Source organism: Sturnus vulgaris, chromosome 11 (genome assembly GCF_052056855.1).
Source record: "Sturnus vulgaris isolate bStuVul1 chromosome 11, bStuVul1.hap1, whole genome shotgun sequence".
Lineage (NCBI taxonomy): Eukaryota > Metazoa > Chordata > Aves > Passeriformes > Sturnidae > Sturnus > Sturnus vulgaris.
This window is the reverse complement of record NC_142253.1, coordinates 616,791-644,694: the sequence shown is the minus strand read 5'-3', so window position 1 is coordinate 644,694 and position 27,904 is coordinate 616,791. Positions and strand designations below refer to the sequence as shown.

The following is a 27,904-nucleotide window of genomic DNA, read 5'->3' as shown; positions in this document are numbered from 1 at the left end:
GAAACATGGTTTTGGACAGTTTCTTCTGCTAAAAACATTCCGTGTCTGTCCGCTGTGATAAACTGCCCCAGCACATTCCTGTCTGATTCGGAAATCCATTTCCCTGTGCTTGGTGTCAGAGCCTGGGGTGGGAGGATGGTGGAACAGTGGGGCAGAGGGATGGTGGGACAGAGGGGACAGAGGGACCGCAGGAGAGAGGGACTGCGGGACAGAGGGACAGAGGGACAGAGGGACTGAGGGACAGAGGGACAGAGGGACAGAGGGACAGAGGGGACAGAGGGGACAGAGGGGACAGAGGGACTGCGGGACAGCCACAAGAGGCAGCTTGGCCGCAGGGCTGCCCGCTCGCCGCACCCCAGCCAGGGGCTGCACAGGGCTTGGGTACCCCCGAACCATCAGCGCCGCCCCTGACCCCGCAGCCCGCTCGGGCACTGCTGCTGTGGGGCAGGAACGCTCACAAACCCCACAAACACCATTCCTCTTTGCCTCTTTGCCTCTTTTTTAAAGCCCCAGGGACTGTGCTGTCCTAGCATAGAATGCCAGGATGGTTTGATCATTGACAAGGATGACATTTACTCTGTTCCATCCTCCCTGCCGTGCGCAGGGACACCTTCCACTACGCCGGGTTATTGAAAGCCTGGTCGAACCTGGCCTTGGACACTTCCAATTGTTCCTCACAGGGAACAATTCCCCGACAGTGTCCCCTCTCCCCGTGCCCTCTCTGAGCCCATTTCCCCCGTCCCTATCCCAGTCCCGGTCCTCCTTTTCCATGTCCCCCCGTCCCCCCGTCCCCCCGTCCCCTGTCCCATCCCCGGTCCCTGTCCCTATCCCTGTCCCTGTCCCGCTCCCCCTTTCCCCTGTCCCATCCCCTGTCCCTATCCCGGTCCCGCTCCCCCTTTCCCATGTCCCCCATCCCCTATCCCTGTCCCTATCCCGGTCCCGCTCCCCCTTTCCCACGTCCCCCATCCCCGCCGCGGGCACGCGCCTCCCGCGCGCTCCCCCCCCCGCACGCCATTGGCCGGGGGAGTTTCGGGGCGGCTCCGGATTGGCTGAGAGCGGCGCGCGGCCGCGGCGCGCGCCAATGAAAGGCGGCGCTCGGGGAGCGCGAGCGGCGGCGGCGGCGCGGGAGCGGCGGAGCGGGCGGAGGTGAGTGCGGACGGACGGACGGACGGACGGACGGACGGACGGACGGACGGACTGGTCCGTGGGGATGGTCCCGGGATAGGGGGAATGATCCCAGCCCTGGGAACACCGGGACAGCGGGAATGGTCCGTGTCCCGGGACAGCCCTCGGACACCGGGACAGCGGGATAGTCCCGGGACAGAGGGAATGATCTGATCCCGATCGCTGTCCCGGTACAGCCCTGGGGACAGCGGGAGCGATCCCGATCCCTGTCCCGGGTCAGTGGGAATGGTCCATGTCCCGGTACAGCCCTGGGGACAGCGGGAGCGATCCCGATCCCTGTCCCGGGTCAGTGGGAATGGTCCATGTCCCGGTACAGCCCTGGGGACAGCGGGAGCGATCCCGATCCCTGTCCCGGGTCAGCCCGGGGAACACCGGGAGCGATCCCGATCCCTGTCCCGGTACAGTCCTGGGGATACCGGGAGCGATCCCGATCCCTGTCCCGGTACAGCCCTGGGGATACCGGGAGCGATCCCGGTCCCTGTCCCGGTACAGCCCTGGGGATACCGGGAGCGATCCCGGTCCCTGTCCCGGTACAGCCCTGGGGATATCGGGAGCGATCCCCGCGTCCGGCCGGGAGCGGCGGGTGCGCCCCGAGCACCGCGGGGCTGAGAGCGCCGGGATTTGTTTTTTTTTTCCCCAATATCCCTCATCTCCTGCTTCTCCTGCCCTCGCAGAGCTGGGGGCCGGGAGGGGACAGACCCCATCCATCCCTCAGGCTCTTCCTCCTCCTGCCTTTCCGCAGTCCGGGCCGTGCTGCAGCCCCCGAGCCGCGCTGGCACTGCCCAGCCCAGCGCTGTGCCCGCCTTGGTGCCCATTGCGGTGCAGAGTTCACAGAGCTTTTGCTGTCTGAATTAACTCGTGTGCAGCGCAGCTCAGCTCAGCCGCACTCCTGAGCGATTGGGGACATCGCCTGTCCCCTCCCAGACCCTCTGGGAAGTGTTGGCTCCAATAAACCCCGGCTGTTCCCGCAGCGAGCGCCCTGGCATGGCACTGGGCTATGGAAGGGATTCTGATAAAGGCGTGTGGAATGGCAGCAGCTGCTCTCCTGACCTTGCTCTCTGCACCTTTGTCACCGCGTGTTTTGGGGATGAGTTCAGCATCCCGTGTCAGCCTGGAGTGACCCCACCTCGCTGGGCAGTGCCCAGGCTGTGCCCTGGGACCACCCTGGGGCACCTCAGACCCTGCCCTGTGCTGCGGTCAGGATGGGAAGGTCACCCTGGCTGAGGTGTGGCACCTTTTGTCCCTTAGGTCTGAACTGAGCCGCTGCTGGATCCCGAGGAAAGCTGCTGCTCACCAGCTTTTCCTGACACTGCTGTTCCTTGCAGGGTGGCCGGGGAGAGGCTGGAGTTTGGCAGCAGGAGCTGCTGGGTGACCCGGGCTGGGTGACCCGGGCTGGGTGACACAGGATGGGTGACCCAGGGTGGGTGACCCGGGCTGGGCTGTGCTCCTCAGCATCTCCTGCCCCACTCCCCCTGCAATACACCAAGCTTTGAGGTGGGACTGAGGGACTCAGGATTCTTCCTTCCCTCTCCACTGGCCCTGTTGCCCAGCATGGGGACACTGTCAGTGCTTGCTGACAAGGACGACACCCCAGTGTGGCACTGCAGGGTGGCCCCGTCCCGGCAGGACATGGCCAGGGTTTGGTGGGACCTGCTGGAGGCTCCTCCTGGTGTGTCACCCCAGGGACTCAGAGCAGTGTGTCCCCTGCCAGCAGGTCCGTGCTGCTGATAGCTCAGGCACACCCACCTTTGGGTGCCAGCTGGAGCCCTCGGGGAGCTCCTGCCAGGCACTGGGTGGGGATGGATCCCCCAGGAGTGAAAACTGAGCCTGTGTGCTGTGGGCAGGCAGGGCTGCTGAGCAGCTCGGTTCCTGCCTTGTCTGGAGAAGGGGGGTCTGAGCAGGGCTGAGCTCCTGCCAGCAGCCCCAGGCTGGGGTCCCTCGGGGGGGGAAGCAGGAGCAGGGCTGGATTTGGACAGCAGGGAGGGCTGAGCAAATCCCTGCTGTGGGATAAGCCCTGCTGAAGCTGTTTCTGCACTGGAGCCATCTCCCAGGAGCTTCTCATGCATCATCCGCAGGGGATGCAGCAGGGAGGGCTCCCAGTGCTGTGTCAGAAGGCTCCCAGTGCCCCCCAAAAAGGCTTGTGAATGCAGGAACCATCAGAGCCTTCCCAAAATGTGCAGCTGGACACTCAGCTCCCGTTGGTGGAAGGGCAAAGGTGTCACCTTTAATGTCACTTTAATCTGAGGCAGTAGCACAGGCTGTGAGTGGAAGGTGCAGTTTTGCTGGGCAGGGGGATCCCAGGCTCTGCACAGCTCTGCTGCCTGCTCCTCTAACCCCAACACTGCAGGATGAAAAGAGACATCCCAGCTAGTTTGTACTTCAAAAGGGATATGAAATGACATAATGAAAACAAGGAAAAAGAATAATACAGACCCTGTATCAGTGTCTGAATAATCGACGTCCAAACAGAAAAGGGTGTCTGCAGTAGACGGCTGTTTAATTTCCTGGATCCTAAGGCGGGCACTTTTTCTGGGCACGGTGTGGAATACTGTCAAATTTTAATTTAGCTTGGCAGTGTCACACAGCCAGTCTGAGCAAGTCGGGGAAGGCGAGTCTGGAACTCATTAGAGCTTGTTGCGAGGCCCTGAAAATTTGATTTTCAATCACCGTTGGGTTTAATTATTGTTGATGTCTTGCCTAGTGTATTCTGGGATTCTTTCTGAGGAAATTAAAGCAGCATGAGTGGGACAGCATTCTGTTTGGCACAGGGCTTGTTTGGATGAAATCCTGAGTGGGGAGTTGAAGCTCAAAGCAGGGAGAAGGCGATGGCTGGCACGGCGCGAGCGCTGGAGCGAGCCCAGCTGGCCAGGCAGGCTCTGGGGCTTGTGTTCTGTTCTCACTAAACCCTGCCCCTTCTTGTCAGAGCAAAATAACCCACGAAGCTAAAAGCACCCATCAAAGCCAAGGTAAAGTTTACTCAGTTAATACAAATTTGAGTTCTTTAACTTTTTCTTTCTTCGGTTCTTCAGCGTGGGACTTGGAACCATCCAAAGCGTCCTGCAGGACGGCAGGGGAGCGCTGCTGTTCTAGGGATAAATGGGCTCCAGGGGGTGGTCTGGGGGTCTTGGTGCCTCAGGGAGAGGCAGGAGCTCCCTGTTCATCAGCAAAGTGCCTGGCTGCTTGCAGAGTCCTCTGCAGGTTCCTGCAGGTATGATGGCAGTGCTGGTTGGCACTGGGAGCTTGCACTGGTGAAGTCCAAAACCTCGGAGCTTTTAGAAGCTTCCCATCCCAGCTGGAAGCTCAGCTTTGTGTTCATGTTCTCATAGCTTGGGTGCCTTGGCCAGGGTGTGCAGGGTGCCTGGGCTGCTCCTGCAGCCTGCCTCTGTGGGAAGGATGCTCAGCTCCCACATTTCAGGGAGTTCTGCCCAGAGATTCTCTGTGGGACACATCTGAGAAGGCTCTGTCGTGTCCCAGAGCTCTGGGAGCACTTTGGGTGGCTGGGGATGGGGATGCTGAGTGAGGGGCTGTGCCTGAGTCTCTGCAAGGTGCTGCTGCTCCCTTGTGTGAACAGCCAGGGCCATAAAAACCAGTTTCACCTCGGCTCTGTGGGGCTGGACCACAGCTCTCTGAACAGTCACAGCCCTGGGAGCTGTGTGTCCCTTGCAGGGCTCTCATGCTCCTCATTTCTGGCTGTAGAACCTGGGGCAGAAGCTCAGTTTCATTGTGGAGCTGCTGTCCCTGCAGATGGAGCACGAGGAGCTGGGTCCCAGTGCTGGACAGGTCACACGTGGCTGGTGGCCTCGGGTGGTGGCTGTGACTGCCCAAGGGAGGAAGCAGATTGGATCTAAATGGAGAAACCTGCTCTGGGCAAGTGTTTATAGATGTGGAATCAAAAAGCAGCACAGGGGTTAAAGACTTTATTTTGGGACTTGGACTCAGAGCTAAGCTGAGTCCAATAAAATGCGATTTACAAATTACAAAATCCCTCTGATCCTGCAGAGAGACAGTGTCTGGAGTGCTTGTTTAGGCTGGGGTTTTTCTCCTTTTTTTAAAGAAGGAAGTTCTGTATTTCAGCCATCCAGGAAAGGCAGTACTCAGATGTCCCATCTTGGAGCTACTGTTCCATTTAGAGATGGGGCTCAGAGAAAGGGGAATATTTCCAGGCAGCTATTTGCAGTTTTTGGAGAGCTGGGGTTTCCTAATGCTGGTCCCAGCCTGATTCCCCACACTTTGACCATCTCACCTGCCCCCAGCACTGGCTCCATGCTTGGTTACCTCAGGTGAGCACAGGCAGGTGAATTTTCCCCAAAGCATCACGATGGTTGCCTGTGTCCTGTTTGGGGTGGCACAGTCACAGCTGCTGCCTTGGGCCCAGGGCATCACCAGCCACAGGATTCATTGGCCTTGTCCCCCTGCTCCTTCTGACCTGCAGATGCCTCGCTCAAAACCACCTCACTGAATTCTCCAGCTTGTGCTGGGCTTGTGAATCTGGGCTGGCACAGAGGGGCTGCAGGACAGGGATGGGGGACAGGGAGGGGGACCCAGGCATGGCCCTGCCCCTCTGCCCACCTGAGCTTCCTCCTGTTTCCTTCTCCTGCTGCTGAGAAGATATTTAGTCCTAAATCAGTTGTTGTGTGGGAACCTGGTGGAAGCAGCTCTGTCAGTGCATCCTGTCCCTGTTGTGAGGGCCCCCCATTCCCAGAGGCATCCAGAACCTTCTCCTCGTGTGGGAGATGGGCAGGACCCAGCTGGTTCTGGGGGTCACCCTGAGCCCCTCACCTGGGTGCTCTGAACTCTGCACATCTGCTGCTTCATGAAGTTTGGGAGGAGGGTTCTTCCCATTCCAGACACTCCCTCACATCTTGGTTTGGATTTATAATTAAGTCCAAGTATCTGAAGCACTGTCTGGCTTGTGAAAAAATCTGTTTTTTCAGCATTTGCCCTCTCTTATCGTTAATTCACACATTGTTAGTGAAGAAAGGAATGCTGCCAGCTATGTGCTCTTGGAAGAGGGAGTTATTTGCAGAGGCCCTGGTTGTTTGAGCTCTGTCATCCTGTAAGCTGGGATCTGGCAGCTCTGTTGAAATAGTTTCCTCCAGTATCAGGGCCTTTACCTGGTCTTTATGTTGCTAAAATAAAAGGCAGCAAACTTCTCACTCTGCAAAGTTTAATACAATAAGTGCTTCCAGTATTCCAGATGATATCAACCCATTCATTGATGCCTTAAATAAATCCAATAGAGAGAATGTGAGATGAAAGGCAGCCTTTTGGAAGGGAATTTTTTTCCTGTGAGTGTGGTAATTGGGATAACGCCTGCTTGGAATCTGGCACGGAAACAAATTGCTTGCAGGTCGTGATTACAATGGGTGTTTTCTATGAAAATGAGAAGAAAACAAATCAAAACATCCCTTTGCTGTTCTCAGAACTGCAGTAGTGAATGTGTTTATTGGTTAATGCCTTTCTAAGGGCTCGCCTTGCTCAGATTTATTCCCCTTGCAGTTACTGTCAGGAACCTCTCCTGAAATCCAGAACAGCCCCAGGAGTCCCCCCCGAGCTGAGCCCTCGTGCAGGAGCTCCAGGGGATGTTTGGGCTGTTCTGTGCCAGGTCTGGGAGCTGCTTCTGAGCACACCTGAGGCTGCACCTCAGCAGATGCTAGGTGCACTCAGGGAGGATGTTGAACTTCATCCCTTGCAACCCAAACCATTCTCTTTGCTGGTCATCAGCAGAAAAAGAGGAATTTAGCCAAATGCCATATGTGACCTGGAGCATGCAGCATTCCCCTTGCTGGCACAGACACCTCCTGTGTTGGCTGTAAAGCCTTGCACTCTCCTGTTGTTGGAAATCCATAAGGAGGTTGGAGCTGGCCCCAAATCCTGAAGGAAGTTTAAGCTAGCCCCAAATCTTTAAGGAAGCTGGAGCTAGCCCGCTGTTATTGTGCAAGCTTAGCTCTATTATAGTCAAATAATGACAACGAATGATCTGCTATCCATCCCTGTCCCTCAGCAATTGTGCTGAGCAGTCTGGTCCCACCCTTGTGAATATTGTGTGGCTTTTCCCTGCTCCTTTGTTCGTGGGTCTGTTTCAGAGCTGGTTGTAAATCTTCCAAACTCATTGCAGCTGGAGGAAGCCCCCAAAGGGTTCTTGGGTCCCTCGGCCTGCCTGGAGCTGTGTCCTGTGATTTAGGGCAGGGTGTCAGATGCTGAGGCTGCAGGGAGGGTTTGGATGGAGCCTGTCGTGGCCACTGGGGAGAGGTGAAACGAGGACCCGGGCTCTGAAGGGCTGTTGTGAACTTGGAGTAACTTTTTGGAAACCAGCTTTTCCTCTTCCCTCCCTAAAAAGGAGGGGAAAACATACTTGAGGTAGTTACGTGTCTCCAGCACCGTTTGCAGTCTCCAAATAGGGCGTTGTGCAATCAATGCTTTCGGGATCCTGGAGCCTCAGTGGCAGCAGCAGGGCCCCCTTTGCCAGCCCCCTCTGGGCCTGTGGCACTGCCACTGTGTCCCCAAAGCCCTTCTGGGGCTGCAGAGCCCCGGCTGGCCCAGGCAGCAGTGCCAGGAGGGATGAGTGCCATGGGACACCTTCAGCTGCCCGGGCACTGCCCCGGTGACACTCGTGTGACACCGAGCATGGCACCAGGGAGAGCAGAGTGTGCCCTGACTGTGCTGGACTGAGGGGGCATGTGGGATCTGGGATGGGATTTGGGATGGGATATGGGATGTGGTGTGTGCTGGGAGGGGATGGGACAATGGGATGTGTGCTGGGATATGGGATGTGATGTGTACTGGGATGTAGGATATGGGATGTGATGTGTACTGGGATGTAGGATATGGGATGTGATGTGTACTGGGATATGGGATATGGGATGTGATGTGTACTGGGATGTAGGATATGGGATGTGATGTGTACTGGGATGTAGGATATGGGATGTGATGTGTACTGGGATATGGGATATGGGATGTGATGTGTACTGGGATGTAGGATATGGGATGTGATGTGTACTGGGATGTAGGATATGGGATGTGATGTGTACTGGGATATGGGATATGGGATGTGATGTGTACTGGGATGTAGGATATGGGATGTGATGTGTACTGGGATATGGGATGGGATGTGTACTGGGATGTAGGATATGGGATGTGGTGTGTGCTGGGATGTTGGATATAGGATTTGATGTGTGCTGGGTCCTTGATGCTCCTGGATTGACCACCCCACTGGCCAAGTTCACTAAAACTCTGAACACGATTTCAGGCCTGGGTTTTACAGGTTCTGCACAGTCCCTGCACCAAACCCAGCTGTCACACTGCTTCCAGTGGAGCCTTTGGCAAAGGGTCCCTGGCCAGGGTGTGCTGGGCTGGCCAGAAGTGACAGAGCAGAGACCCTTGTGGAGCCTCAGCTGAGCAGCAAACAGAGCCTGAGCTGCTCACAGCTCCTGGCCAGGCTCCATCTTACCAGACCAGCCAGGACAGCTCAGTGCTCCTTTCCAGAGGAGTCCTCCAGCTCTAACCCAGGCTGGAGCCATGTTTGGGTCCTTTCCTTGTCACTTGTCACTCCAGGCTCTGTTTTCCAGCTGCTCAGTGAACGATGGCCCTGCCTTGGCCGGTGTAACAGCAAACCATGGCATTACTGGTGTGCTCCTGACACTGCTCAGCAATGTTTTTGTGGGTAGAACAGCCTTGATTTCCTATCATTTCACTACCCAAGAATTTCCTCTGCCCTGACTTGCTTTCTTTCCTCTAGCAGCAAGAATGCTGTGAGGCACAGAAAGCCAAAACAGGAATCTTGCAAGGAGTGTCTATCTAGTCCTGGTGAGCAGGATTTGCTTTTCTTCAACCAGTTTGTTGACACAGGCCTGGTTTGGGGTTTTTGGCATTTTTCTACAGCATTACAAACACCTCCAAACTCTTTATTTTAAAGTGGTGCCAAAGTTCAGTTGCAGTTATCGGATGGGCTGGGGCATAGGTGGAGCCTGGGATAGTCACAGCATTTGTTTCACATTATCTTACTGGGTTTGAGGGTTTTGCAGTGTCTTGCATAATTTTTAATAAGAAATCTCCTTTTATGCCGAAGTGAGGAGCTGCAGCAGAGCAGGAGGAGAAGCCTCTCATGCAGGGACCGGGTGCCTGTTGTGTTTGGCCCTGCACAGGGATGGAGTGAGGAGGGATCTCCTCCAAGCAGAGGCTGCTTGGGCTTTCAGAACCTCAGGAGATGCTGGCCCAGAGGGGTCTGGGCTTGCTGGGCACCCTTTGGGGCTGGGAGATGTCTTTTTATGAACTCTGCAGGTGAAAGGTCATTTCATTGGCTTCAAAATATTGGGACAAACTGCAGGTGAAAATTGAGATGAAAATTCCAGGTGAAGGGTGAGGCAGAAATAAAACAGCAGTCGTGGGGCAAAGGGAGCTGAAATGAACCATTTCCTACCCCTTGGGCTGGGTTTCTCCAGGATGAGCAGCCTTGTGTGGAGACTTAATAGTTCAGGGCAAGAATAAAAGGCTTATAAAGGCCTGTCATGTACCTTAAAACTGGCAGGCAAACATCTGCTCATTTCTAGAGCATCTGTTTATAAAAACTTGGAACTTGTTAGCAACATTATGTCTTCCAAGTAAGTGAAATATCTTTCCTGAGTGCCACCAAATAACCTTTTGCTCCTGAGAGCTGCAGAATGGGTTTGAGCATCAGAGGAGAGCCCAGGGTGCCCCAGGTCCGTGCAGCACTGTTTGTGTCTCCTGCCATACCCTGCTGCATTCCTCACCTCCAAAAAGCCATGTTTGATCAATCCATGGGGCAGGCTGTAAACAGGTTTAATTTCCAGTGTTGTGGGCTCCTGGTGTGGGGTTTTGCTCACCTTTCTCCTGTTGTTAGGGGGGGTTGTTTGGATGTCTCTGCATCAATGAACACCCATGGATGGGTGACTTTGGTCTGCTTGCAGTGAGCAGCAAAAAGTGCAGCACAACCACAGCCCCCATGTCCCTCCACCTCTGCTCCCCAGAGCATTTCCCTGCTGTATTTCCTGTTCACCCTGGAAACCACCCCAAACTCCCAGTGCCAGAGGCATGGAAACGTGCCACATCCCCAAAGGACACTTGGGACAGAGAGCTCCAAGTGAAGCAAGTTGAGCATCAGGTTATGGCAGCACATCTCTGCCTCCTCCTGACCTTGGACTTCCAGATCCATGTGCAGTGTATGAACTCCATAAACCGGGTCAGAATTGCCTTTGATTGAGCCCTGGGGTCTCTGTGGGTGAGGGAAGGTGTCTGGCCAGTGTGGGGACATGTTCCCTGGGTTTGGTGTGCCAGGCCCCCCATCCTCCTTCACTTTGAAGGGAAAACCTTCATCCCAAGCATCTCTAAATAAACCTGGAGCAGGGATGCCTGGACGTGGTCAGATGGGGGATTTGGGACACCAGCAGTGAAGTCTGAAGGACACTGCACACTCTCAGTGCTGTCTCAGTGGCCTCTGAGGGTGAAGCCTTTCCAGCTGTGTCCTGCTCTTTTCCAGATGTCGGGGAGAGGAGTTCCTTGTCTGCGCTGCAGAGGGCTGTGCACGGGCTTCGAGCCACACTCCTGGAGGTAACCTTGCTCCTGTCCTGCATCCCCACTCAAATGTGCTCAGTTTTCCTCTTAAAAACACAAATTCGGGTACACAGCCCCTGGCATCAGCAGCTGGAGGGAGCAGCCCAGGACAGTCCCAGGGCAGGGGCTGCTCCCTGCCCCAGCAGGACAACAGAAGGGCTCCCAAATGGAGTGCAGACACCCAGATATCAGTAATTAAAGAGAATTAGTGCCCTCTAGGCTGCCTCACAAACCCTGGGCTCCCCTCTGCCCCTGGGGAGCTCTGGTGGAGGAGGCTGTGCTCCAGCTGTGCTGCTGCAGCTGGAATGCCTTGGATGCCTTCAGCTCCCACTTGGGATACCTCAGTTGTGTGAAGTCCAGATTTTAAAGCACTCATTTGGTGGAAGCAGCCATTTGTTTTAATTGACTCCATTAAAGGCTGGTTGGATCATTCTGACTCCAAGATGCTGCTGAAATCCTCGGGGCTGTGTCAGAGTTACTTTGCCCCTTTTGCTATTCGTGTTTGATGGCAGTGCTGGCCACCAGAGTGTCCTTAGACACTTGTCTGGGTGATTTATACCTATTATAGTTCAAATTACACTCAATTAAGTATCAGTTCCTTCCAGCAGTCACTTTTTTAATGGCATGTGAAGATTCTTAATAGGCAAGGGTGGTGCTGGTCTGTTGGAATCTGGTGAGGAGAACTAATCCCAGTCTAGTGATGCTTGAAGGGGTTTGCAGCGTTCAGGGGAAGCAGCAGATTTTGTAGTGCCAGGACACAGGGCGTGGCTTCCCACTGCCAGAGTGCAGGGATGGATGGGATGGGATTTTGGGCAGGAATTGTTCCCTGGCAGGGTGGGCAGGGCTGGCACAGGGTGCCCAGAGCAGCTGGGCTGGGATCCCTGGCAGTGCCCAAGGCCAGGCTGGACATTGGGGTTTGTGTGGTCACTGCAAAGAGAGAGAAAGGACAGCAACACACACGGAGCTCCTTGGGGGAAAAAGGCCAATTTATTGTACAGCCAGCCCGGATTTAAAGTGTGTCAGTGCAGCCAGGACAGGACAGGAGCTCATGGGACAATTGGGAAAAACATCCTTGGGACAGCACCTCAGGATGTGTCCCACGGGAAAGACACCAGGGGTTAATGTTGATGATGAATTCCACTCTGTTTGTCACCGTGTTGTCACCCTGGGAGACTCCTCCCTAACTGAAGCTGCAGTCAGCTTGTCAGCCTGGGAATGGAGCTGAGAGTCAGGAGAAATCCAGGCCTGGAGAGAATTTCCAAGCTGTGATTCCCCAGCTCTGTGAATGTGTGTGTCCACAGGTTTGGGACAGTGGGAGGTGTCCCTGCCATGGCAGGGGTGGCACTGGGTGGATTTAAGGTTTCTCCCAACCCAACCCATCCCACCCTGAGCCTCTGGGCCATGCCAGGAGCCCTGGCACAGTCTCACACCCCAGGACTGCAGTGATGCATTGTGGAGGGAGCAGAAAACATAGAAGAAAGTTTCCCCTGCATCCTCATGGAAAACCAGAGCTTAGAGATAAGTAATGGCTTGTGAAATGACAAATACAAAAGGAATTTAGCTTCCCCCCCTTGGTAGACCCTCTTATCTATCTTCAATATTAGTGGTCCATTCTCTTTTAGTATCCATAGGCCAGCTTTGAATGTGAAATCCCTCAGGGACTGGTTAGAAAGTAGAATTCCCTTGGTAATTGGTGCAAATTGTAAAACCCCCAGAAGATATAAAACCCCTGTAAAACAACAGCCGTGGGTATGTGCAGACAGGAAGCCTTCATAGAATAAACCATGGATTTGTGCCTCTCTGCATGTGCTGGTCTCTGTACCCTGCTGGTCTGAGAGCTCCCCACGAGCCCAAATTCCATCTGGGCAAGGCTGGGGACCGTGCTCCATCACTGAGGGCTGCAGGAGCAGCCTCGGGGATCCCAAAGGGACCCCAAAAACCCCCGACCAGCGGCAGTGCCTGAGCCCAGCGCGGCTGACAGCAGCCGTGCTGTGTCTCCTGGCACAGGAAGATGTGCAAGTCGTGCAGGTGCAGCCAGGAGGAGCACGGGCTGAGCTCGGAGCTGGACGAGGACCGCAAGCTGGGGCAGCTGCTCGCGGGGTCGCGCTACTCCTCCCTGACCGCCCGCCTCAAGGGCGGCGACGGCGCCCGCCTCTACAAGAGGAACCGCATGATCGTCACCAACCCCAACATCTCGGGCAAGGACCCCACCTTCGACACCGTCACCTACGAGTGGGCGCCCCCCGGGCTCACCCAGAAGCTGGTAAGGTCACACACACAACTCTGCAATGGGGTTATTGGGGAAAAAAATGTAAATCCCGGGTTGTGGTCGCCTGTGCTAGACAGAGAGCAAGGGCAGCAACACACACAGACCTCCTCAGGGAAAAGGTCTTTATGAAGAGCATGGTTTGCACTTTTATAGTATGGTTTGCACTTTTATAGTATGGTTTGCACTTTTATAGTATGGTTTGCACTTTAATAGTATGGTTTGCAGAGCTGAGATACGACAGTAGCTCACTGGGTAATTGAGAAAAACGCCCGTGGGACAAGACTTCAGAACGAGTCCCACAGCCTGCACTAGGTGTTATTCATTATTATGAATTCTGTTTTGTTTTGACCAGATTATCATTCTGGGAGAAATTCTCCTCACCGAAGCTGACACGTTATCAGCTTGGGAAAGAAGTTGAGAGAGTAGGGGAAGTTCCAGCTTGAGAATGTTTTTGCAGGCTGTAATTTTCCTCGATCTCTAACAGTGTGTCCACACTGGTTTGTCTCACAGAGCAGAAATGCACAGAGCACACCGTGTTTTGGAAAACTGTGTCAGTAAGCAAGGCAGGTGGGAGAGGGGGATGGAATGCCTTCGGGTTTTATAGGTTTGTTTACATTTCTAGGAGAAGTCTAAATGGATTTTACAACTAGAGAGCTCACTCTTTTGGTGGAGCTCATCTGCAATAAAAGCTTGGCTGAGGAGAGATCCCATCCCTGCTGGCCTGTGCAGCCCATGCCTGCTCCAAAGCCCCGGGCTGGATGTCAGCACGACCCCTGCTGCCCTCGGGGCAAGCAGAGCAGCACGAAGGGGTTTGGCTTCTGGTGGGATCTGGGTGGTTGTGTCTCAGGGCTCCTCCTCTCCTGCTCTCAGAGAGCATCCCTGTGCTGCTGGAGGGCTCCTTCCCTGGGCTGTGGCTCAGGGGCCCCTTCCTGGGGTCCCTCCCACTCCCTTTGATGGAGAGCTGCAGCCCATCCCTGTTCCAGCAGCCTGGAGGAGCATCCTGCCCCAGGAGCAGGAGTGGAGGGTTCCTGCCTGCCCCTCCTGCTCCACCGTACCCAGCTCTGGAGCTGGGAACTTTTTCCTTACATTTTAAGCATAATCCGGTCCAGATAAAAAATCTGTTCTAAAGAGAACTCAGGGTAAAAAGGTGAGAGAGGGAGTGTGGTCCCATTCCAAGGGCTGGATCCAAAACCAAGCCCCCAGCCCAGCTCCACCCCCGTGCTGTGCCTGGTTTCCATCTGGACCAGCTGTGTGGGAAGGGGTGGAAGTGGTTTTTGGCACGTGGGAGTGGGAGCCAGCAGAGCATTTCTTGCGGGAAAGCATTTAGCTGGCTTTTCACTGAGCTGTGGTATAAAATGTTCTGTATTCCACTGTCACGAGTGGCCACTGAAGAGCTTCTGCTCCTCAGATGAAACAAATAGCTGAAAGCTGTTGATACAAATAGCTGAAAGCTGCTGAAAATGCAACGAGACCTTTGAAAAGAAGAATTTGGGATACAGATGTGAAAGTGCAGCTACAGCCCCCAAAGCCAGAGAGGTTAATTCAGCTTAAAAGCCTTAAATTGCCCTGAGGGCCTTGGACAGGCTGGGTGGGGCTGAGCTGTGTGCTGGGGATGCTTCACCGAGGTCCTTCACTTTCCTTCCCCTCCCCTCCCCATGGGGAGCTTGGTCCTGCACCAAGAGCTGGATTCAAAACTAAGCCCCCAGCACAGTCCCACCCTCCTGATGGAGGAGTTTCAAAAACTTTATGGAAGTTTTTGATCTCTTTATAGTGCCTGGAGAGGCTGGAGTAGATCCTGGTTCAAGTAAACAACAAGCAGGAGCTTTGGAGACAACCTTGATAAATCCTGGCTTGCAGATGAACTTGACAAACTCTGAGAAGTGCTGGATGTCAGCCACTCTCGGGATAGTTTCAAAGGGATTTGGGCCAAAGAGCTGTCAAAGCACAAGTGCCTTGCTCCAGGGCTTTCCTCCTGAAGGCAGCCTGGAAACTTGGATGGCTTTTCACCTTGTTTTGCTGAAGTGGATGGTCAATAATAGGAGGAAGTTCAGGCCATGTTCTTGTTTTAAGCTGTGCCTGCAGAAGTCATGAAGCAGATACTCGGGTCCTTGGGGAGAGTGAAAAGAGCAGATGATAAAACAGCCCCAAGATCCAGCAGTGACCAGTGGAAACTGAAATGCTCTTCCTCCAAATTTCCTGCACTCAGGCAACACAGTGAAGCATTGGCCAAGCCAATAAGGGATAGCAGATAGCAGATGTAGCAACTTTTTCTTCTTATTCATGGCAGTTTTTGGTTTCAGGTTGGATTTTTTCTCCCCCCTAATCTTTTCCCTGGACACATTTTTATGACATCTGCAATTATGACTTTAAGCATTTTCTTGGTCAGGGAGTGAAACCCCCCTGCGTGTCTGGGCAGATCCTGAAACCTGCCCCTGAGCAGGCTTTAAGAAAGCCTTAAAAAAAGCTTTTTAAAAAGCCTTTAAAAGAGACTTTGCTTTCCTGTCTCTCAGCACAGAGCTTTGTATGGGGAATGGAGATCCTGGAGCAGAGCAGGAGGCTCCAGGTGCCCGTGCTGGCCCCTTGCTCTGGTGTCAGTGTTCTTTAGTCCTGGCACATCAGTGGGTTTAGGATTTTCCCACTGAGATCCCAGCAGGTTTCTGCTCTGCAGGAGCCCGTGCTGGTCCCACAGCACCGAGTTCAGTTCATTCCTGCCCATTAGTGGGGCAGTGCCTGTGTGAGCCTGGGAGGAGCAGTCAGGCAATTCTTGTCTCTCCTGTCATTCCCTTTAGGATTCCTCACCCCTGTGAAAGCCATTTGTGCACCAGATCACTGCCCCAGCACCCCACAGCTCCCCAGGCAGCACCTTCCCCACAGGGCACCAACCTTCCCAGGAACCTGGACACGAGCCCCACCTTTGCACAGGATGTAGCCAGGGTTGATGTCTGATATCCCAGTGTGAGTGATTTTAACCTGCACCCCCAGACGTGGGGAAGAAGCTCTGCTCCCCCTGAATCATTATCTGCTGCTGATCCAAATTTCCTGTCAGGAATTCCGCTGGCCCAGTGCTCTGTGGCTCAGAGGTGGAAGTGACGTGGAGGTTTTTCCTGAAGAGTTCAGTGCTGTGCAGGCATTTCTGTGTTGGAAAGCCCAGCCTGAACCAGCCAATGTGCCACAAACAGTTCAGTCTCTTTGCTAAGGTCTTTAGGATGGAGTGTTCAAGTGCTGACCCAGTAAGAAGCAAAAGCAGTGCAGCTGGATGCTGGTGTGCCAGGGAATGGCAGGGAGCCCTGGCTGCCCTGGCACCCCTCACACTACAATAGGAAAATGTGGAGTGGGAAACTCCCTTCCCCTGTTCCCAGCCAGGAGAAGTTAAATGTGCAGGAACTGCAGGAACTGTGCAGGAACTGTGCAGCCATGGGCCACGAGCACTGAGGCACAGGGCTTTGCTCTGCTCATGAGGTAGTGGCCAGTTAAGTCACAGACTTAATTTTGGGCGGTTTCTGGGCATTTCCTTTCTGTGTCATGGGGCATCAGTGACCAAACACCTTCCCTGTGCTGTGAAATCAGCTGTCAGGTGGAATTGGTGGCCAACAGTGGTCACAGACCCAACTGCTACCTGAATTTTTCCTGTGTCCTGTGTCTCATGCAGTCCATGGAGCTGTGCCCTGTTTCTCACACAGTCCATGGAGCTGTGCCCTGTTTCTCACACAGTCCATGGAGCTGTGCTCTGTTTCTCACACAGTCCATGGAGCTGTGCCCTGTTTCCCTTGCAGGCCATGCAGTCCATGGAGCTGTGCTCTGTTTCTCACACAGTCCATGGAGCTGTGCTCTGTTTCTCACACAGTCCATGGAGCTGTGCTCTGTTTCTCACACAGGCCATGGAGCTGTGCTCTGTTTCTCACACAGGCCATGGAGCTGTGCTCTGTTTCTCACACAGGCCATGGAGCTGTGCTCTGTTTCTCACACAGGCCATGGAGCTGTGCTCTGTTTCTCACACAGTATATAGAGCTGTGCCCTGTTTCCCTTGCAGGCCATGCAGGCCATGGAGCTGTGCCCTGTTTCTCACACAGTCCATGGAGCTGTGCTCTGTTTCTCACACAGGCCATGGAGCTGTGCCCTGTTTCTCACACAGTATATAGAGCTGTGCCCTGTTTCCCTTGCAGGCCATGCAGTCCATGGAGCTGTGCCCTGTTTCTCACACAGTATATAGAGCTGTGCCCTGTTTCTCACACAGGCCATGGAGCTGTGCTCTGTTTCTCACACAGTCCATGGAGCTGTGCCCTGTTTCTCACACAGGCCATGGAGCTGTGCCCTGTTTCTCACACAGTATATAGAGCTGTGCCCTGTTTCTCACACAGGCCATGGAGCTGTGCTCTGTTTCTCACACAGTATATAGAGCTGTGCCCTGTTTCCCTTGCAGGCCATGCAGTACATGGAGCTGGTGCCCCCGGAGCTGCAGCCCGTGGCTGGCACGGAGGGTGCGTGGCATCGCCGGCGCCGCCTGGCCCGGCAGCTCCCCCTGCACGACCAGGACCCGGCCCAGTGCCGCGGGCTCGGCGAGGGAGAGCAGCCCCTGATGGAGGAGTTCGTCAGGAAGTACAAGGCTGAGGCGCTGGGAGTCGGGGAGGTGGCACTGCCCGGCCAGGGCGGCGCCGGGAAGGAGGAGGAGAAGCCCCAGGACAAGAACACGGAGCCCAGAGGAGCCCCAGAGTCACCCAACGGGGCCCTGGAGAGCACAACGGGAACAGGGAACTACGTGAGTGTGAGCTGGGATAATGGGATAATGGGATGATGGGATGGGAGATGGATAGGATAGGATAGGATAGGATAGGATAGGATAGGATAGGATAGGATAGGATAGGATAGGATAGGATAGGATAGGATAGGATAGGATAGGATAGGATAGGATAGGATCGGATCGGATAGGGCAGAGCAGGGCTGCTCTGGGCTCAGGGAGTCACTGGGAATAGATTCAGTCACAACACCATAGGGTGACCTGTGCCTCATCCCCATCCTGCTCCCAGGGCATTCTCCATGCCTGCTGCAGCTGCTCAGTCCACTGTGATGCTTTGGAGCAGCACTGTGAGAGCCTGGAGGGGCTCTCTGCTCCAGGCAGCCCTGCTGAGCACAAGGGTCCCTCTGGCAGGGCTGATGAGGGTGTTCTCCTCTGCTTCATCTCCCTTTCTCTGCAGCAGAGGCCTTGCTGAGCCACCAGGGTCAGGGAATGCTCCCTGTGGGAGCTGGTTTGAGCTCTGGGCTCTTGGCAGCTCCGAGAGGTTGGACATGACACGTCCCTGGATGGTACAGGCAGTGTGTGTGGTGGTACTCAGTTGAAAGCTGAACTGGATGGTCTTGGAGGTCTGTGATGCCAGTCAATATTTCCAGGTGGGCTTCTTACCCAGAACGACCCCAAATGGCAGGAGGTGAAGCTCTGGGCAGTTAACACAGAGCTGTGGACATGGAGATAGAGTTCCCAGGGCTGTAACTGCTCTGGGGAAATGCAAACAGCTGCCCTGGGTCCCTGGGCATAGAAATGCATTTCCACAGAGGAATGGCTGAGATTCCTCAACACCCTTTTAGATTTATATTCCCCCAGCACTGCCTGGAGTGGCTGCTGAACAGATGCTTATTATGAAATATGGTGAGTGGAAATACCTTGTCCTGGTCCTTGTGAGGGTGACTTGCAGCAGAGGATTTAAAGCTGGAAAAGCAAATGATGTCCAAATGTTTTTAAGAGGAGATTCTTTCCTGCCATTCCTGCCCTGAGGTTGTGCATGTAAAGAGCAGTTTTCATTTTCAGGCCATATTGGGTAATGTCTCCCCTCTGCCATGGTCTCTTAATGTACTTCTGACTTCAAATCCAGTGACAGTAAAGATCTTCACTATTGCAACAAAACACTGAATTTTAAGATAAAAAATAGCCAAAAAAGGAAGGTTTTCTTTAAACATATCAATAAGTCATCCTAGCAATGACTTACTGCTAGTAAACCCTCCCTAGCAATGAGGGTTTACTTGAACTGCGAGTTTGTCCTTTCAAATAAATAAATACATAACTGTGATGTTATTCTCCTTAGTTTGAAGCATCATTTCTCTCAAGGCAGCAGCTGAAAAATGGAGCAGCTTTCCCAGCAGTGGCAGATCCTCTGGGACAGCCCAGGGATGGCAGAGCAGGGAGGACTGGGGCCCCTGGCCCTGCTGAGCACATCCCTCGTGTTCCTGCACATCCCTCGTGTTCCTGCACATCCCTCGTGTTCCTGCACATCCCTCGTGTTCCTGCACATCCCTCGTGTTCCTCCACATCCCTGCTGCAAGTCTCTCCCACAAGTTGAGGCTTCTCCACAGAGCACAGAATCCTTAATCCCCCCAGAACTGGGAACTCCTCTGGAGTCATTGTCCTGGAATCAAATCAAATCCCGAGGCAATTGATCCAAACTTGGGGTCGTTGTTCCCAAAAGCTCGAGGCCAGCAATGCAGGGAGTGCTCAGAGTGGTGTCTGGGAGCTCCTGCCCTGGAGCTGGCACTGCAGAACAGGAGCTGGGGATGAGCAGGCTGGGAAAGCTTAAGAGAACAAGGCACGTTTTTGGCCAAGACCTCTGGAAATTCAGCTAATAAAGTCTCCATTCCTCTGCCTGCATGATGGAGATGTAAAAGGAGCAGCTGTAATCCCACCTCAAATTTGAAGAATCACTTCTTTGTAGTGTGTAAATAGCAGGATATGGGCTTATACAATGCTCGGGAAAAGCCCTGTGAATAGTTTTTCCCTGTGAATAATTTCCATAGAAAGAAAGAGCAAAATAAGTTGTTTTTTAGCAGTTCTTGTTGCCAAGAAACTTGAGCAGAGGGTTGGAAACTGCCGTGTTTGTTCTTGCTCTCGATCCTGCAAGATAAGCAGGGCTGGGCTGCTGGGGCTGTGGCTTCTTGGGGCTGATGGGGCAGAGGCAGCTGCAGGGTCTGGCTCTGGGGCTGACCCCAAATCTGTTGCCTCAGGGGGGCACTGGGGGTCTCAGTGGGGTGTGCTGGGTGCAGAACTGCTCGGTGCCCTCTGTCCCTTCTGTCCCCGAGGGCTCTGCCTCCACAGCTGCTGTGTTCTGTGCCACACAGAGCAGAGCTGACACAGCCCCTGCCCCGTGCTGGCCTTCCCCTGTCCCTGGCGTGGGGCTGGCAGTGCCTGGGGATGTGTCTGAAGCCCTGCGTGGTGTTGGAAGGAGCAGTGGCAGCACACGGATCCCCTTTCAGCTCTCAGGGCAGCCAGGCCAGCAGACATCCTGTGAGCCTGGATCTCCTGGGCAAACGGGCAGTGCCCAGCAGCCAGGGCATGGGGCACTCGCTGAGAACACGGCTGAGGAGGGAAGAGGCCATGGGGAAACGTGGGGTGCTGGGACATGAGTGAGCAAACACAGAAAAACACCTGGGGGTGCAGGTGTCCCGTGGCTGTGCTGTGTAACGGGAGGGAGGAGGAGGAGGAAATGCAGTGGGTGTGAAGAGCAGAGTCCAGCACTGCCCCAGCCCCCTGTGCCCATCCCCTGTGTCCATCCCCAGTGTGTCCATCCCCAGTGTCCATCCCCTGTGTGCCCATCCCCAGTGCCCATCCCCAGTGTCCATCCCCTGTGTGCCCATCCCCTGTGTGTCCATCCCCAGTGTCCATCCCCTGTGTGTCCATCCCCAGTGCCCATCCCCTGTGTGTCCATCCCCAGTGTCCATCCCCAGTGTGTCCATCCCCAGTGTCCATCCCCAGTGCCCATCCCCAGTGTCCGTCCCCAGTGTCCATCCCCACGCTGACCGCTGTCCCTGTCCCTGTGTGTCCCCAGCGCTGTGACTCGTGCCAGCAGCCCGTGCCCGGGGACTGTCCCGTGGTCTACGCCGACCGTGCCGGTTACTCCCGGCAGTGGCACCCGGGCTGCTTCGTGTGCTGCCGCTGCTCCGAGCCCCTGGTGGACCTCATCTACTTCTGGAAGAGCGGGGCAGCGTGGTGTGGGCGGCACTACTGCGAGAGCCTGCGGCCCCGCTGCGCCGGCTGCGACGAGGTACGGAGAGACTGACACCTGGGACCCCCGGGACCCCCTGTGCCAGGGCAGGGAGGGACCAGAGCCCCTGGGACCCTCCCTGTGCCAGGGTCCCTTTACAGGTCCCTTCCAACCCAAGCCATCCTGGAATTATTTCATTATTTCATGTGCCCATCGCTGACCCCCAAGGCCGATGGGCTCGGTGGGAGGTGTGGGGTCAGTTCTCCCTGCTCTGCCACGCTCCAGCTTGGTGAGGTGATGGAAATAAGCACTTGTCTGTCTGTCTGTCTGTCTGTCCTGTAGATCATCTTCTCGGAGGACTACCAGCAGGTGGAAGGGCTGGCCTGGCACAACAAGCACTTTGCCTGCCTGGAGTGTGAGACGCTGCTGCTGGGCAAACCCTTTGCCCTGGCCAATGCCAGCCTCCTGTGCACCACCTGCAGCCAGAGCCGGGTCTGAGCAGGGGCCCTTGGGCTCCCCAGGGTCCCTCCAGGACTGGGGGCATTTGGGAATACAGGAGATGGGGAAGGTTAATCAATTTAAAGAGTCTGACTATTCACTTGCAAGCAGCTCCGTGTCCCCTTGCACCCAGCACAGCCCGAGGGAAGCGTTTCCTTGGGGTCCCCTTGGATGTGACAGGAGCCTTTGTGCCCCCGGGGGAGGGGCACGGGGTACCTGGCAGGAGGAGCTGCACGGGAGGGGCTGGGCTGTGCTGGTTTTTATCAACCCTGTCCAACCTTCTTATGACTAAGGTCCTGCAATAGTCCTTTGGAAATAACACATCTCAACAGTAACTTCTGGTGTACTAAACCTACAGTTGTGGTCAAAAACAAGGGGTGTTTGTGGTTTTTAAATCCTGGCTGGAATTAAGCTTGCAGGCTGCTGCCACTGTGCCAAGGCAGTGGGATTGAGGAATTTGATCAGCTTGCTGAAAGCAAATGATATAAAATTGCAGCTGGGGCTTTGTCCTGTGAACGCTGCAAACCCAAGGAGTGGGCACAGAGGGCAAGGGGCTCACCCTGGTGACAGGGGCAGGCACGGCTCTGGCTGACTCAGCCCATGGAGCTGCTGCCCTGCAGCTGGAATGGAAAGAATTTTGTGGAAAACAGCTTTACAGCCTCAGCTCTCGGGGGGCAGAGTGTGTGTGTGTGTGTGTGTGTGTGTGTGTGTGTGTGTGTGTCACTGCAGTGTCACTTTTTCCCTGCAATTCTTCAGTGACCCTGCCAGGTGCCAAGGACCTTCCCCTGGAGCCAGCAGCTCCTTCCCTGGGCCCTGCCCTGCTCCTTGTCCCAGCTCTCCCACTGCCCCTCGGGTCTGCTGCTATCCCAGGGCCTGGCCTGGGTCCCTGCAGGTCACATCTGTTCCCTGCATTATTTGACACTCACTGAAAACATCGGGTGCTCCAGGCTGGCAGGGGTCTGTGCCCAGTCTGTTCTGTTACACTCAGAGATGTGATTTGCCAGGGAACTGCAGTGTTTCCTCTCCAAGGTGAGTGTCCAAGGAGCTCACAGGGCTGGGGGCTCTCTCTGCTCTCTTTGGGGGGTGTTTGCTCCCTTGTGTTGAGATAACTCGGAGATGAGGGTTGGGTGGAGCTGGAGGTGCTGCAGGGCTGAGCAGGTGAGCTCTGCACCTGCCTGGGGCCCCACTACACACCTGGGGAGTGGGACAGACCCACAGCTGGACTGGGACACTGGGACAGACCCATGGCTGGACTGGGATCCAGTCTGGGCAGGGTTAAAATGCAGCCAGGCCTCAGAGGGTGGCAGTGGCAGAGGTGGTTCTTGGCAGAGGAATGCAGGTGGAGCTTGGGCAAATGTCAGAGCAGAGGCACGGGGACAGGAGGGATTTTGGGGGCAGCACTGGACTGACCCTCTGCTCTGCCAGCCCCACTCCTGGGGGCTGTGAGGGCAGGGCTGGGGCATCCCCCCCAGCCTCCTCTGTGACAGGAGGGGTCAATTCACTTCATGCACAGTGACAGACCCCAGGGACACCCCACAGATGCCTTCCAGAGCCCCCTGCAGCACGTTCTGCTTTTGTGATCTATAAAGTGTAATTCACACAAGTCCCTGTTCCAGCACACTCTCACTCACCTCAGGCCTTTGGGACTGCTGGCACCTGCTCAAGCCTTGCAGGTATTTCTGCAGCTCATAAAATAGTGTCTGCTGAAGAAATTTACTGCAATTAAACAGCTTAACAAAATCCTGTGCCTCTCCAGTGTCAGGAGCAAAAGCGTGAAATTAATGCATCAAACAGCTCGAAACATATGGGAGCCTTTATTGTTGTATTAGAGCTGAAATTCAGGGTAGGCATGAGATGATCCTGCCCCCAGCAAGGACAGGATTTTAACCTGTGGGGCTGCAAAGGACAAAGCCCTTCGTGTCCTCCCATGGCCAGGCCAGGTGAGCACAGGGGATTTTTGCCTCCTGTGTGAGCATCCAGCTCCAATTTAAACTCAAGCGTTCTGTAGAGTTATTCTAAATACAACTGACAGCTTTAAATTAAGTATTTTTGGACACAAAAGTCCTTCACCTGCTCTCCCTGTGCCACCCCAGCCAGGAGCAGGGGTGGGAGAGAGGGAGGGCAGAGCCTCCCTACAGAGAAAGAGCCACTGACTGGGCAGAGGCCACATCCCAGTTTTGCAGGCTGGAGTTTTTCAGAGCTTTACTGCTCTGAAACTGCCAATATTTGTGGTGCTGTCTCATTTGCTGTCCCCCCTTTTTTTCAAGAGCTGTGTTAGGCAGAGAAATGTGTGTGTGATGTGGGAGGTAGAACAGGGCAGAGGCAGAGGCTGGCTGGGCACAGGTGGGCACAGGTGGGTCACCTTCCTCCCCACGTGTCCCCACCTGGGTCACCCCCCCCTGGGGCCAGGGAGGTCTCTGTGCCCTGCACCTGAGCACTGGGAGCTTTCCCTGCTGTGCTGGGAGGAAACCATGGAGCACTGAGCAGTTCCTGGAGCTGTTCCACACCCACAGCCAATCCAAGAGCATCCCTGGGGCTCTCTCCCGGTACCCCCCGAGCATCCCCCATCCGCCAGGACCCGGCAGCAGCAGTGGGGAGGGCAGGTGTGCTGGAGGACAGCGCATTGTGCTGGACCCCACAACCACAGGAGGATTCCACAGTCAAAAGCAGGGAGGCGGCTGGTGGCCCGTCCTGGATCCAAGCTGAACACAGGGCTCCCAATAGTCCTGAACTCCGCCAGTGCTCACACAGAGCACTCACATATTCCTGAACATTGACATCCTGAGCACTCACATGTTCCTGAATGAACATTGACATGCTGAGCACTCACATGTTCCTGAATGAACATTGACATCCTGAGCACTCACATGTTCCTGAACATTGACATCTGAGCACTCACATATTCCTGAATGAACATTGACATGCTGAGCACTCACATGTTCCTATATAATACCCAGCCCCTTTTGCCCCCATGCCCGTTTTCCCCTGCCAGCAATCCCCACGCTGCAGCGAGGAACTCACAGCTCAGCGCTGCCCGCAGCAGAACGAGCACTCCAGGGCAGGACCTGGCAGTCCTGGCAGGTGTGTGGCTCCCGGGTACCTCTGGCAGCAGGAGCTGTGCCAGGACGTGCCCTCGGGCTCGGCTCACCTGCACTGCCCCAGCCTGGTTTCAGTTTCTTTTCCCTGGCATGCTCAGCAGCACCCAGAAAATAACTTCCCCTTCCCACACGAAAGGAAAAAGCTTTCCCTCAGGAAGGCAAAGATCACACTGACTCTTTAGCAATTTCTGGTTTATTACACCCTCCCTATTGACCGAGGGCTGTTCAGGGAAGCTGAATTTCAGGGAAACCCTGCCCAGTCCCCATGCACAGCTGGGCACAGCTGGGTGTCACCGTGCCTGGCCCATGGCAGGATGACAGCCCAGCCCTGCCCCAGGGCAGTGTTCGGCACAACACCAATAAGGGTAAGTTTGTTGGTTAGGTTTTATTTATGGGGGTTTCTATTCATTTTTTAATTAATCTTTTGCAATTGGGCTAAATGGGAGTGAGTTCTGCTTATTGCTCAGGGCTTTGAACACGAGTGTGCAGTAATTGGGAGGAGATAATTAGCACAATGACAGTAAATCACGCAGCAGCCTGGGCACTGATAGGGCACAGAGTGTGTGTGTGCTTCACGAGTAACCTTTCACAGGCAGCACTGCAAGGGGCAGCAGGGTGGCAGTGCCAGCAGCGTCCTTCCCTGCCAGCACAGGTACTCACCTCACCTGCCCTGGCACATCCCGCTCCCACTCACACTCGAAAGGCACAGAGGAGTTCGGGGGTGGCAGTTTGGGGAGCGCCAGGAATGCTGGGGAGGGGCTGCACGTGGAGGGGACATCGTGGTTTGTCCCGCTGATAGCAAAGTTTAATTCTTCTTTGCCCCGGGTTCTGCCTTAAAAATGGCTGTGAGCAGCATTGCCCCCCTGCATCGGCAGCACAAGGATTTGTTTGGTTTGAGAAACAACCCCCGGCACACAATTAAATAATTAAAAATGAAATAATTAGAATTAATTCATTAGTGACCTTGTGCTGGTCACTAAATGCTGTTAATAAAGGGCTGTGGGAGATGCCAAGTGTCCATTCAGGGGCACTGCTCAGTGTGACATTATTGATCAGTGACACAACACAAACCCACTGGGACCCCCCGACACACCCAGATACCACATGACCCTCATACAATGTTATATTGTTCATCTTTTAAAATTCGAATTAATTACTAATGCCTGCCGATCGATTAGCTCGGCGATCGATTGCTAATGCCTGCCGATCGATCATATCGGCGATCGATTGCTACTGCCTGCCGATCGATTACATCGGCGATCGATTGATCGCGCCTGCCGATCGATTAGATCGGCGATCGATTGCTAATGCCTGCCGATCGATTAGCTCGGCGATCGATTGATCGCGCCTGCCGATCGGTTATATCGGCGATCGATTGCTAATGCCTGCCGATCGATCATATCGGCGATCGATTGCTACTGCCTGCCGATCGATTACATCGGCGATCGATTGATCGCGCCTGCCGATCGATTAGATCGGCGATCGATTGCTAATGCCTGCCGATCGATTAGCTCGGCGATCGATTGATCGCGCCTGCCGATCGGTTATATCGGCGATCGATTGCTAATGCCTGCCGATCGATTACATCGGCGATCGATTGCTAATGCCTGCCGATCGATTATCTCGGCGATCGATTGCTAATGCCTGCCGATCGATTAGCTCGGCGATCGATTGATCGCGCCTGCCGATCGATTAGCTCGGCGATCGATTGCTAATGCCTGCCGATCGATTAGCTCGGCGATCGATTGCTCATGCCTGCCGATCGATTACATCGGCGATCGATTGATCGCGCCTGCCGATCGATTAGCTCGGCGATCGATTGATCGCGCCTGCCGATCGATTAGATCGGCGATCGATTGCTAATGCCTGCCGATCGATTAGCTCGGCGATCGATTGCTAATGCCTGCCGATCGATTACATCGGCGATCGATTGCCAATGCCTGCCGATCGATTAGATCGGCGATCGATTGATCGCGCCTGCCGATCGATTACATCGGCGATCGATTGATCGCGCCTGCCGATCGATTACATCGGCGATCGATTGCTCATGCCTGCCGATCGATTAGCTCGGCGATCGATTGCTAATGCCTGTCGATCGATTAGATCGGCGATCGATTGCCAATGCCTGCCGATCGATTAGATCGGTGATCGATTGATCGCGCCTGCCGATCGATTAGCTCGGCGATCGATCACTGATGTTCAGGGATCCCTCGCCTGAGCGCTCGACCTTTTTTTCATTTTTTTATTCAAATGTTTAAAATTTCTTTAAAGTTTTTTTTTTATTTTTAAATTTTTTTTTACTTTTGAATTTTTAATTTTCTTTATTTTTGATTTTTTAATTTTAATTGTTAAATTTGGTTTTGGTTTTGTTTTTTAATTTTTTTACTTTTTTTGATTTTAATTTTTAAATTCTTTAAAAATTGTTTAATTGTCTCTTAAATTTTAGTTTTTTAAATGTTTCAATTTTTTGTAAATTTTAAAAAATTTATTAATTCTTCAAAATTTTTTATTTTTCTTTTGATTTTATTTTTTTTATTTTAAAATTCTTTTTTAAATTTTTAAATTTGTTTATTTTTTAAATTATTTTACTTTTTTGCAATTTTTAAAATGGTTGTACTTTGCTGAATTTTGAAAAAAAATTAAAATTTTTACTTTTTTTTACTTTTTTAATTTCGTAATTTGAAAAAAAATTTATGAATATTTTTTATTAATTTATTTATTTTTACAATTTTTCTTTTGTTTTTTTATTTTCAAATATTTCTGTAAATCTTGAATTTTTTTTTAATTTTTTAATTTTTTAAAAAATTTTTTTAAACTTTGAAATTTTTAATTTTGTTTATTTTTGATTTTTTTAATTTCAATTTTTAAATTTGTTTCTGGTTTTGGTTTTTAATTTTTTTTGCTTTTTTTTATTTTTTAATTTTTAAAAAATTGTTTAATTGTCTGAAATTTTAAATTTTTTAAATTTTTCCATTTTTGTAAATTAAAAAATATTCATTTTTCGAAAATTTTTCTCTTTCTTTTTATTTTGATTTTTTTTTAAGTTTGCTTATTTTTAAAATTATTTTACTTTTTTGTCATTTTTAAAATGTTTGTACTTTGTGGAATTTTAAAAAAAAATTTAAAATTTTTACATCATTTTAAATCTTTTTACTTTTTTAATTTCGTAATTTAAAAAAAAATTATTAATATTTTTTATTAATTTATTTATTTTTAAGATTTTTCTTTTGTTTTTTCATTTTCAAATATTTCTGTAAATCTTGACATTTTTTTTAATTTTTAAAATTTTTAAATTTTTTTAAAATTTTTTCTTCAATTTT

General features: G+C 53.0%; 1 protein-coding gene across 4 annotated transcripts; it reads left to right on the top strand.

The window, feature by feature from the left end:
- The first annotated feature begins 1,041 nt into the window (after positions 1-1,041).
- Positions 1,042-21,857, top strand: LMCD1 (LIM and cysteine rich domains 1). Of its 4 annotated transcripts, none has more exons than XM_088171218.1 (6): positions 1,042-1,146; positions 10,682-10,752; positions 12,763-13,018; positions 17,445-17,780; positions 20,833-21,048; positions 21,331-21,857. In XM_088171218.1, exons 2-6 carry the CDS (start codon positions 10,682-10,684, stop codon positions 21,484-21,486), a joined length of 1,035 nt encoding a protein of 344 aa, XP_088027344.1. In that variant the 5' UTR covers positions 1,042-1,146; the 3' UTR covers positions 21,487-21,857. The 4 variants fall into 4 exon arrangements, with proteins under 4 accessions (XP_088027344.1, XP_088027347.1, XP_088027346.1 ...); XM_088171221.1 differs by having other exon boundaries at positions 1,046-1,200; XM_088171220.1 differs by lacking the exon at positions 1,042-1,146 and adding an exon at positions 3,313-4,151.
- Positions 21,858-27,904: the final 6,047 nt, after the last annotated feature.

Bases quoted from the DNA above. Each gene is read 5' to 3' on its own strand.
- LMCD1 (XM_088171218.1), top strand. From the start codon at position 10,682: ATGTCGGGGAGAGGAGTTCCTTGTCTGCGCTGCAGAGGGCTGTGCACG. The intron at 17,781-20,832 runs GTGAGTGTGAGC...GTGTGTCCCCAG, and splicing joins CAACGGGAACAGGGAACTAC to CGCTGTGACTCGTGCCAGCA. The intron at 21,049-21,330 runs GTACGGAGAGAC...TCTGTCCTGTAG, and splicing joins GCTGCGCCGGCTGCGACGAG to ATCATCTTCTCGGAGGACTA.